Source organism: Hipposideros armiger, unplaced genomic scaffold (assembly GCF_001890085.2).
Source record: "Hipposideros armiger isolate ML-2016 unplaced genomic scaffold, ASM189008v1 scaffold_844, whole genome shotgun sequence".
In the NCBI taxonomy this organism is placed as follows: Eukaryota; Metazoa; Chordata; class Mammalia; order Chiroptera; family Hipposideridae; genus Hipposideros; species Hipposideros armiger.
Genome location: NW_017732194.1, coordinates 451,485 through 463,223, shown reverse-complemented (window position 1 = coordinate 463,223; position 11,739 = coordinate 451,485). Strand labels below are relative to the sequence as shown.

General features: G+C 37.9%; 1 protein-coding gene across 1 annotated transcript in view; it reads right to left on the bottom strand.

The window, feature by feature from the left end:
- Positions 1 to 11,739, bottom strand: part of ITGA8 (integrin subunit alpha 8) — a 172,126-nt gene that overhangs the window by 18,298 nt on the left and 142,089 nt on the right. Inside the window, exons 25-26 of the mRNA XM_019629342.1 lie at positions 5,940 to 6,068; positions 1,914 to 2,027 (exon numbers count right to left, since the gene is read on the bottom strand). Of these exons, the coding sequence (XP_019484887.1) occupies positions 1,914 to 2,027; positions 5,940 to 6,068 (243 nt within the window). The remainder of the gene's footprint in view (positions 1 to 1,913; positions 2,028 to 5,939; positions 6,069 to 11,739) is intronic.

Here is an 11,739-nt window from a genome sequence, read left to right as displayed (position 1 = left end):
TATATTTATTAGCTAGACTCAAAAGGATTTTACCATTTGATTATTTATGGCACAATGAACTAAATAAGATTTTTTAGTAGCTAAAATATGAGCAAGAAGGCACAGACTTGGTAGGAGTTTCATTTCGCTTTCCCCCACTGCTCCCCAAATCCTTCCTAAACAATAAGGCCACAACATAGTAGTATCATTTGAATGAATGAATGAATCAATAAATAAATAGGAAAAATTCATCTGCTTAGTATAAAAGAGATTTAAAACCTTTCAAATGCACACAATCAATGGAGATTTCTGTGGCGGTGTGGGAAACCACACTACAGACAAGCGAAAGCTTCAGGAAATCTACATATCATGCAACCCTGGAACTTGACTGAGATGCCATCCTGGCTGGAGCCCAGGCTACGGGGTCACCAGATAAGATGAACGTTCGAGGACAGTATTCTTTTTCCCTTCTAAATTGATTTCTGTTTTTACTTTTCTGGGCATATGGCTTGAATTGTATTCTTGTACTCACCATCATTTCCATTAACTCATATTTACTGAGGAACTACTATGTTCTATGTTACTATGTGCCAGACACCGAGTATAGCATAGTCAGCTAAATAGACTTGTTTGAATGTAAGTTGCTACCTGAGGGTTTTAGGGAGTTAGGTTATTTACATTGTCTTCACCTGAAATATGGGATATTATTATAAAATATATAATTTGTAATATTCCATATACATGTAATGGAATATTATTCATCCATAAAAAGAAAGAAATCCAGTCTTTTGTGACAACATGGGTGGACCTTGAAGGCATTATGTTAGTAAGCGAAATAAGTCAGACAGGGAAAGACAAATACTGTATGACCTCACTTATATATGAAATCTAAAAATGTTAAACAGAGAGAGTAGAATGGTGTTTGCCAGGGGGTAGGAGATAGGAGAAGTGGGGAGATGTTGGTCAAAGGGTACAAACTTCTAGCTGTATGATAAATTCTGGGGATCTAATTTACAGCATGGTGATTATAGTTAACAATGTTGTATTACATACCTGAAAGTTGTTAAGAAAATAGATCTTTAAAGTTATTACCACACCCACATAAAAAAGATAATGTGAGGGGATGGAGGTGTTAGCTACCCTTATTATTGTAATCATTTTGCAATATATATGTATCAAATCATTACATCATATACCTTAAACTTACATATGTTATACGTCAATAATATTTCAGTCAAGCTGAAAAAAATTTGTCTTCACCTGATGGGAAAGATGACCACCTGATTTTGGCTCAAATCTGCCACAGAAATTTCTTTTAAAAATTAAAAAAAAAATTAAAAACAAATTTAAAATTTTAAATATTTTTCAGTTTTATATCCCACATATGAATGAAATCATATGGTTCTTGACTTTTTCTGTCTGACTTATTTCACTTAGCATGATAATCTCAAGATCCAGCCATGTTGTCACAAATGGTAATCTTTCATCTTTTCTTGTGGCTGAGTAATATTCTATTGTGTATATATACCGCATCTTCTTTATCTAATCATCTATTGGAAGACACTCAGTTGTTTCCATGTCTTGGCCACCGTGAATAAAGGGGGAGGGGGATGGTAGAAGAGGGTAAAGAAGGTCAAATACATGGTGATAGAAGGAGAGCTGACTCTGGGTGGTGAACACACAGTGTAATATATAGATGATCTATTATAGAATTGTACACTTGAAACCTATATAATTTTACTAACCAATGTCACCCCAAATTTAAGGAAAAATATTTTTAAAAATGAAAAAAAGTTAATCTGAAAAAAATTTTTTAATAAAAAATAGAAAAATTTAAAAAATGTAGAAATTTTTAAAAAGAAAAGCTTCCTGCTGAGATTTCAAGAAAAGTTTTCCTGTGAGTGGCGTGTATGTACTTCTGTGTTTTTTATTACCTGGAGAAATGTCTTGGCCCATAACCGTGATCTGACTTTCAGGACTGCACTTTCTCCTCCTTCTAATCGTCTCACTGCACAGGAGATTTGTAAACACTCGATATTTGTACAATTCTGCAAAAAACAACAACAGTTGTGGCAAATCAGTGTCTTTAGAGTGTGGTAGAGAATCAACATTTAAGTCAATTTATTTATATCTTATTTCCTCAGAAGCCATTGCCTAATCCATAAATTAATAATTTAAATGAAGAAGAAATACATTAAAACAACCAAGAAAAAACACAGTTTGGTAGCAATGATGCATCAACTTCAGTGGTAATGTAGAGATAAAATGGAACATAAATACAACACAAAATTTAAGCTCTTTTCTAAGGACTTAAAACAAGCTCTGCAGCAGCAATTTAATTGTTTCATTTTCTCAGAAGTCAGGAAGACATTTCTTATAGACATTCACAACAGCTGACCCTGGACTAAACAACGTCCCGAAAAGGCTTTCAAGGGAGGTCCCTGAGTGTATATTATCTCAAAGACCCAAAGTTATTAACCCTCTGACAAGCATTTCTTCCATAACATTCTTCTCTCCATCTATATTTCCTGATTACAAAGCAGGATCTTCTGAGAGTTCCTGCCACAAAGCCGTTTTTAAACTAGTTTCTAGGGTTACCCAACTTACAATGAGTAACCTTTAATATATGAAAAGTATGTCCCTGGAAATACTCATTATGATGACATTGTACCTATCAAATCATATTTTCTGATTGGATCCAGTATGGAAATAAATGGAAACTTCACATCCATTTTCCATGTGCTCATGTAGAAGATGATACTTCTCGAACTGTACTCCTAGTCCCTCACTGATTTGAATTTATCGTGTGGGCTATTCTTTATTTTTAATGTCTCAAGCACTGGGCACTGACCTGTAGATGCTCCATAAAAACCAGCTTCTTGGATATTATGTGAAGTAATTGGCTGAGACATTTCATTTTAGTGAAATTGATAAACCACAAAGTAGTAACCTGAGGAACATACTGCCATGAAAACTTTTTTTTTGAGAACCTCAGGATTCTTTAAAAACCAAACCATCCGTAATGTGTATCTGGTAAATTCCAGTAAGGTTAGATTTTTTTTATGAGGTTTCCAAACGCAGGTGGCTGGGCTGCTCTTGTTCTACTGGAGTTGGGCACTGAGGGGTTGGGGGTCTTGTGTCTCCAGCAGGAGCAGGAATTCTCAACGTTCTGCAGTTCACGCCACCTGTGAGGACCCTCATGTTTACTATGCTCCATATTGGACATGTTGCATATGACCAATCCAGCCCTCTGGAAGAGAAGGAGGCTGTGAGTTAGAGGAGGTAATTCTTGTAAACTCCCTGAAGATGATGATCATGGTTAGCTAAGTCTGTAGAAGGATTTTGGAGGTGATGCTTGGAATGAATCTTGAAGGGTAAGAGTTACCTAGAAGTACAGGATGGTGGGGATATGGGTTTCTTGTATAAGATCAATGTGTGTTCAGGAAAGAGGAGAAAAGGGTATTTTTGGGTGGGGTGGACAGATACCGGTGGGATAGGGAAGAGAGAAAGTGTAGATGATAAAGAATCTTCCTATTTGTGCTAAGGACTTTAGATTTTATTTGGAAGGCAGAGGGGAGCCCGTGAAGCATTTTAAGCAAGGGATATGATCATGTTTGTATTTCAGAGGTCAGGTGGTATATGAGGAAAATATGGAGAGAGGAGAGTGGGAGACAAGGAGGATGGAAAGTGCTTGTTGCAAGAGTCCAAGTGAGACACGATGAGGCCCTGAACTGAGGCAGTGGGAATGGGAAGAGGAAGATGCATTTTTAGAGGTTTCAGAAGTAGAATAGATACATGGTGATTAATTGAAGGTTGGGACGAAGGAGATGGAGGGGAGAAGGGAGCTGTCTTGGCTTGGGGAACTAGGTGGATGGGTACTGACTGGCATTACTGTGATTGGGAATTCTAGAGAAGAAGCGCATGGAGACAGAGTTTTGGACATGTGGGGACTGGGGTGTCTATCAGACATCCAGATGAACATACACAGCGAGCCCTTCAAGTCTCAAATGCAGTAAGAGAAGGCTAAGATGGTAGGAGGCACCTAGGAATGCAAGAAATTTCCTGCAAAGAGCCAAGTTAATGAGAGACAAGAGAAGGGGCTGAGGATGGAATCCTAAGGTCTGGGAGCACTTAAGCATGGGGGAAGAGAAGTCCATGAAATATTCAAAGTGGCAACTCAAAAGGTAGGAAGAGAACTGGGAGAGAACGTTCTGGGGGAAGCCAAGGGAGGTGATGGTTTCAGGAAGTGGTAAAGAGTATCAAGTGCTGAAGAGGGTTAAGAAAGATAAGGTTTCTGTAAACTGAGTTAGTGAAAGGAGAAGAAAGTGGGAGAGGAGATGGGGGTGATTAACTGCAAAAGCAGCAGGGGCCCAAGATGAGAAAGGCAAGGACATTCTTAGGCAGGGAGAAATTACATTTCAGTGTTACAGATACAGATTTTTCCTATGCAAATTGGAAATTATGATCCCAACACAGGATGTTGGCATTTTGCACTTCCAAATTCCTAATCAGAAATGTGATCCAGTCGGTTGTTTGTAACTAAACAAAAACGGTGGGAGGTCTTATTTAGCTTTTGATTTTAGAATAAACTTTGCATAATCACTTTCTATCCAGGATTATTTTGACTTGAGGACATGGGGAGGCATATGATTTGCAATTTTTCAACCAATAAGAGAGAAAGGGAATAAAATATGAGTTAACAAAATCAGACATGGAAATCAAGAATTGCCTTGCTCTCATCTGCAAGTAATAAGTTTCTATGATATTCAGAGGTTAGAAATCATCTTGCATTAAAAGTTTTTAATGAGGAAAAAATGGAGGAAAAAAATCTTATTCTATAACAGATCACATAGTTTACAAAAGAATTATTTTGGTTATTGATCTCCACTGCCTTTTGTACTCATGAGACATATGCTGGAGTGGAAACTGAAAAACATAGTTGAATCTTGATTTTCTAAATTGTTGGTCTCATAGGTTTGGACATTGACTCTCCAGAGGGCTTTCCCATTGGTACTGCATATTAGGATTCTATAGATGTCAATCATTTAAAAAATATTTAAAAAATTTTAATGAGGTATAAATGACATGTAATCAGATTCAGATGTATAACATAATGAATTGATATTTGTATATATTGCAAAATGATCACCATAGTAAGTCTAGTTAACATCTGTTACCATACAGAGTTGCATTTTTTTTTTCTTGGATGAGATCTTTTAAGATTTACTTGCTTAGTAACTTTCAAATACATAGTACAGTATTATTAACTATAGTCACCATGCTGTATATCATATCCCCAGGACTTGAGTCATTGTTTTCTGTTCTATTATTCCTCCTGGAAGCCTTTTAAAAATGATAATATACAGAATTATATAAATTTATTCTAAACTCAACAGCATATTGATTCCCTATGCTTACATTTTAAAAAATGTTACAGTATCATCGAATCATAGTCTGCCAACTTCTATAGATTTTGCCATGTCATCTCAGGTAGTTTGATTATAATAAACACCCCTCTCTTATTAACTTCAGTTTAACTGATTAAGTTAAACGTGCTTGTACTTTTCTATCCATTTCTACATTTGAAACTTTTTATATTGTCAATATGAAATAAATAAATGTCAGAGCATGTTCAAGACATATATTTTTTAAAAACCAATTCTAACCCTTTACATTCTTGAAATCCATTAACAGTCACATTTTATGTTTTCATCATTACTTCCCCAATGTGGCCTCCGCAGCAGGTTGAGAAAGGTGAAAACGTTCTATTGCAAATCCTCATTAGTCCCCATAGAAAAGTCAGTTTCATTTCTCACAATATGTACCGCCAGAAAAATGCTAGGCATATCTGAGCATCGGAGGAGAGTGAACGACAATACTTGAAGTTAAAACCATCTGTATTGGGGAGTTCTGAGCAATCTGACCTTTGACTCGGCTCTGTGCATGCGGAGAGGACTCACCAGGATTTTTGTGGGGTTTTGTCTGTGGAGCTCCAGCACAGGCACGTTTCTTTTCCTGACAAGATGAGGGATGGTTGAGTTGCGCAAAAAGGCGCTCAGCTCAGGGGTGTCCTCTGAGGGGGTGGCTGGCTGTAAACAGAAGGAAGAGACATCACATACACTCGCATGAACGCTTGCTACCTTTTCATTAGCCTTGAACTCTAGGCAATTTTTTTCTCAACTGAATACGATTCGCATGAGAATTCAGACATGTTCTGACTTACCAGCAGCATGTTCAACAGCAAAACGAACCCTACCGAAAAGGAACAACCTTTCCATTCTCCAAGTCTAGGCATTCATGAGGCCTAAGGAATGCACTTGGAAAGTTTATGTTGTAAGGATGAGAATTTAAGCAGAAGAGATTTCCCCAGAAGGATAGAAAACGTGGAGTGACTTTCCAGCCTGACTCATTGTTCTCTCATGACTTTCTTCTCATTGTTACTGGCGTTGGTTAAACTGAGGAACTTTCTGTGTGAGGAATGGCAGAATCGTGAGGCGCTGATCATGTGAACACAGCCTGATGTGACCAAGGACCTGACTTTCGCACATCTGAGCCCCACCCTCCTGTATTTCTGAGAAGTGCTGCCTTAGGAGAGAACCCCGTTCTAATGAAAATGACTTTTCCAGAGCATGCCCCATGAACACTGTGCCGCAACGGAGCTTGTTTTCAGCCCTGAGTCAGTTTTGCAAGTATTCTAGAATTTATGATTTTATCTCAGGCTCCAAGCTGGGTACATCTGATGGTTGAATACGTATTTTGAGAGTTCTAATAAATCACACATCATACCCCATTAACATTCTTTATTTGGCACTACCTGAATACAGAAGCCTAATTTTCTGCTCTTCCCGCCCCACCTCCCACAAGCACATTTTCTTTTTCATACAGTTTCCCTTTGTCGTCACAGGAGCTATAATTGTATGGTCATCTCCGTGGGAAGAAAAAAAATATCCCCACATTGCAGGTGCAGGATGAACCACAAAAGATGAAATGATAGTGCTCAGCGTGTCCTAGGAACCTAGAAAAATCTACCGGACAAACAGAAAGAGAGAGCCCAGAGTCCCTAGTGTGTCACGCACAGCCGTTTAGGCACTGGCCTCGGCCTGCTTTCCAGCCTCATTTCTCACAACAGTCTCTTGCATCCTGATCTCTTGCATGTAGAACTGCTCCCTATTGCTCACCTGCCCCATGCTGACCTCAGCCCTTATTTGATGTACCCCCTGATGGCTGTTCATAATCAGCACCTATTGAGGTGCGCAAAAGTGCCTGCTGATTGGTCTGAGATGCTCAGTGAGAAAACGGAAAATGAGAAGCAGAAAGTTACATAGGAGATCCCAGGAAATATCCGAAAACAAGGAGAGGAAGAAGATCCAGTGAGGAAAAGAAAGATGGGGGACATCAGACATAGGAGACAATCCAGGAAAGTATGAATCGATGGAAGCCTAAGGACATGAAAGTTGCAAAAAGATGGGAGTGACTAAGAATGTCAGAACCTGTAGAGGAGAAAAGAAGAGTTAGGACTAAATGTATTCATTGAATTTGTCACTTGAGAAATTATGGACATCTGATCCAGCAATTCCACTTCTGGGTATTTATCCAAAGAAAATGAAAACACTAATTTGAAAAGATATCTGTACCCCCATGTACCTTGCAGTATTTACAATTGCCAAGACATGGAAACAACCTAACTGTTCATGGATGGATGAATAGATAAAGAAAATGTGGTATCTCTATATCTATCTGTCTGTCTGTCTGTCTGTCTGTCTATGTATCTATGTATCTATCTATCTATCTATCTATCTATCTATCTATCTATCTATCTATCTATCATTCTACCTACCTACCTATGATGGAATATTATTTAGCCATAAAAAGGAAATTTTACTTTCTGTGACAACATGGGTGACCTTGAGGGCATTGTGTTAATGAACTAAGTTAAACAGAGAAAGACAAATAGTGTATGAGCTCACTTATATGTGGAATCTAAAAACAAACACACAGACAAAAATGGAACTCACAGTTACAGAGAAGAGATTGATGGTTGCCAGATTGGTGGCAGGCAGGTGAAATGAGTGAAGGAAGTCAAAAGGCTCAAACTTCCAGTTATAAAATAAATAAGTCCTGGGATGTAATGTACAGCATGGAGACTATAGTTAACAATACTGTACTATATATTTGAACGTTGCGAAGAGTAGATGTTAAAAGTTCTCATCCCAAGAAAAAAAATTATAATTGTGTTGTGAGGGATGTTAACTAGACTTACTGTGGTGATCATTTACAGTATGTACATATACCGAATCATTATGTTGTGCATCTGAAACTAATATAATGTTATATGTCAATTACATCTTGATTTAAAAAAAAAGACAAAGGATTTATGGGTGCCCTTTCTTGAACAAGAAATTAGGATGGGTGGAAATTGAACTGCAGAAGCTAAAGAGTGAATAGGTTTGAACAAATGGATAATCTTTTTGAAAAAGTATGAAATGAAATCTTTATCTTATTCTCCTGTTGAAGCCATTCCCAATGACTCAGAGATAAGTGAGATGCAGCCTTGTTTCCCAAATAAGAAAGCACCAAAACAAAATGTGAATGTTCTTAGCAGCTATTTATAATGGAGACAAAAGATAATACTATAAAACTTTATGGGTTTACGTAGGTTACTGGTTAAATAAATTAATGACATTTATACAAAGACTACTGGATAGTTTTTTAAAATGGCGATGTAGAGATACATAGTAATTTAGAAAGATAGACAATCTTTGTAAGGGGATAAGAAAAGGTTACAAAACAGCAAACATAATAAGATTGTGAATTTTAATAGAAAATGAATGTATACTTACCCTGTATATCTAGAAATAGAAAAACAAATCTGGAAGAATAGTTGTCTAAGTATTACCAGTGGTAGAGATTTGATTATATTAAGCAGGTTTTGTTAATTTGTTTTTAAGTAAGATAATGATATTACCAATTTTGAAAGAGTATACTAAATTATTGGCAATATACAGTGAAACAGAAAAATAAATTAATGCATAAATAAATAAGAAATGTAACAGGAAATGAGTGGTGACATCACTAGAAATTTAGAATTTTCTTTTTTATGTTTTTCCATATTGCCTGATACAGTCTTATGATGGACATTTAGTATTGTTTAATATGAAAACAACAACAATAACAACAACCAATCCCATTTTACAATTATAATGAGAGTAAAAGTGAAATAAGCAAGTTGGGACAGCAAGTGCAGCTTGGCTAAAAATGGAAGGAAAGGGGCTCATTCGGGAAAAAGATGCAAAGCTCAGTTATGTGCTTACTGTTTGTTTTGAGGATGGAGGAAATTTAAGTCAGCTTATAGGATCCAAGGAAGGAACTAGTAGAGAGTAAGGGGTAGAGGATGCAGGAAACAGAGGGGACACTTAAAGTTAAATCTGGAAGTGGAGGAAGAACTCTTCTTCCTCTAAGAGTGTCAGGAAGGAGCTGGGGATGAGGAAGAGATGATTAGAAGGTGTGAGTGGGGGTGGGGGAGTTGGGGATGGGGAAATGGGCCATTCGAAGATTCTCTTGCTTGAAGGTCACCTGCTAACAGCAATGCTAGAGAGGCAGGACAGGTACAAGGACAGTAATGAAGGTTTGGAGAAGCCAACGAAGAGAATGGGAGGGAGAGACCATCAGAATGGCAGCGGGGATTCCTCAAGATGCTGGCTGCCCAGTGAGCACTTCCCACCAGTATGCTAAGGGGTAGAGAAGCCAGAATACTGGACTGTGCATGATTGAGATTCTCAGGGCAGGGATTTGGGAGGATAGAGAAGGGAGGTTAAGTAAGGGAGCTTGTAAAAGCATGCTTCAGCTAACTCATTGTGGATTCCTTGCTTGGCAGGAAAGGAAGTATGGCCAAGGGCAGTCTTGAGAGTGAGGTGGGTTAACTAACTCAGAGAAAGTTTTCATATCAAGGAGGAAAAGATCTCGTTGGATAGAAGCGAGAAAGTTATAAAAATCAGACATTGGTTTGGGGGCTTGGACATTGAATTAAATATTTCAGAGGCAGTGTCCTTCAAAGTGATAGACAAAGGACTGGGGTGATGAAGGGCATAGAAGTGAAGAGTCAGCCCCACGGATGCTGGAGTATTCCAAGACAATGGCAGGCCTGGCTCAGTGAGAAGGAGTGAAAGCCAGGAGCTGCTCAAGGAGAGTCTGATAGAAAAGCCTTAACAGCATAAGGTTAAAATCTGAGCTTAGATAGAAAATTGTGAAAATCTCGAAGATCTCCTTATATTCTCTCTCTCTCTCTCTCTCTCTCTCTCTCTCTCTCTCTCTCTCTCTCTCTCTCTTTCTCTCTTTCTCTCGCTCTCATCAAACTACAGAGAAGAGGTACTGGAAGGAACTCGGGGGTGTTTCTTTATTCCCAAGTTACAGCCCATTATTATTATTAGTAGTAGTACTAGTAGCAGTAGTAGTAAAATAATAAAAGAAAACTCTTCAACTTCCTGTGTGATGCAGCTGGTGTACAGATAAAGAACGCATCCTATAGTGGCCCCTGGTATATCATCATTCACAAATATTTACAAGTGTCTTTCAGTGAAACACAGGACTGACTTTGAGCTATAGAATGACTATATCACACAGTCGAGGCTGATAAAACACATTTCTAATTTCAGAACATTCTTTTGCAGATAGAAGAATGCTACCCTTAAACAACATAGTCAGCCAGTCTTCAAATGGCTTGCAAACCAGTTTTCTCAAATGGTATTCCAGAAATTATTTCAAAAACAAAACAAAACCTCCAAACACACACACACACACACACACACACACACACACACACACACACACACAGAAGAAGTACTCCAAGAAATGTAAACAACAGTTACAGGCTATTTTCTAGATGAACTTTTGGAGCCTGTTTCACAATTGATCGTGAACCCACAGGTCACGTTTTTCCTTAATTTGAAATCCTTCAAGGTGAGGGAGGCTGGCCTCTCAGCAACCATTTTAGGCAGACATTCAAGTTCAGAGTAACATTTGCTAAGTGCTGTGAGAAGCTGGTGGTAAACACTAGAGTATCTTCAAAACAAATATGAGAATCGTTCCTTTCCGCAATAAGGAAACAATTGTTAGTAAATATGGTCTTTCCCCAGCTGCTACTCAGATTTTGACCCCAACAGGAGTTTTCTATTTTCATAACTCTTCACCAAACTCTTCACTCTGGTATAGGTTTAAATTTATGGGCTAAAGGGATACTGTGTAGCTGGCATGTGCAATACAGTTGGAAACGCAGCTTTTGAAGAAGAGGGTTGGATGAAATAAAATTAAGGGCTCTGTGAACCCAAACAAATGCAACACACACAATCTTTTTTGTTGTTTGTAATTTGTCTTTGGATTTCAGGTATTCCTGGTATTCAAGAGATGGTGGACTTCTCTCATATAACTCTTCACCTATAATTAAATTGAAGTAGAGACAAGCCCAGGGGGTCAGTCCACCATGTAATTTTCTTTAAGACATAAACCTTAAGGATTTGTTGGGAGAGAAAGAAACCCACATTTTTAAAAAACATCCTGAAAAGTTCATGCAAAGCATAACTAAAAGAATTAATTCATTCCATTGGTGATTTTGGAGCTTTTCTTAGTTGTTGGACATGTGTTTTACATTTTAAAATATACATGAGAACCTGAGGACCATCTTACAGAGAAGTTAAGGTAAAGACAATTTGACTCCGGGGAGTATATTTTTTTGGTAGCCAAAAAATTGGATCTGTAGGCACTGTT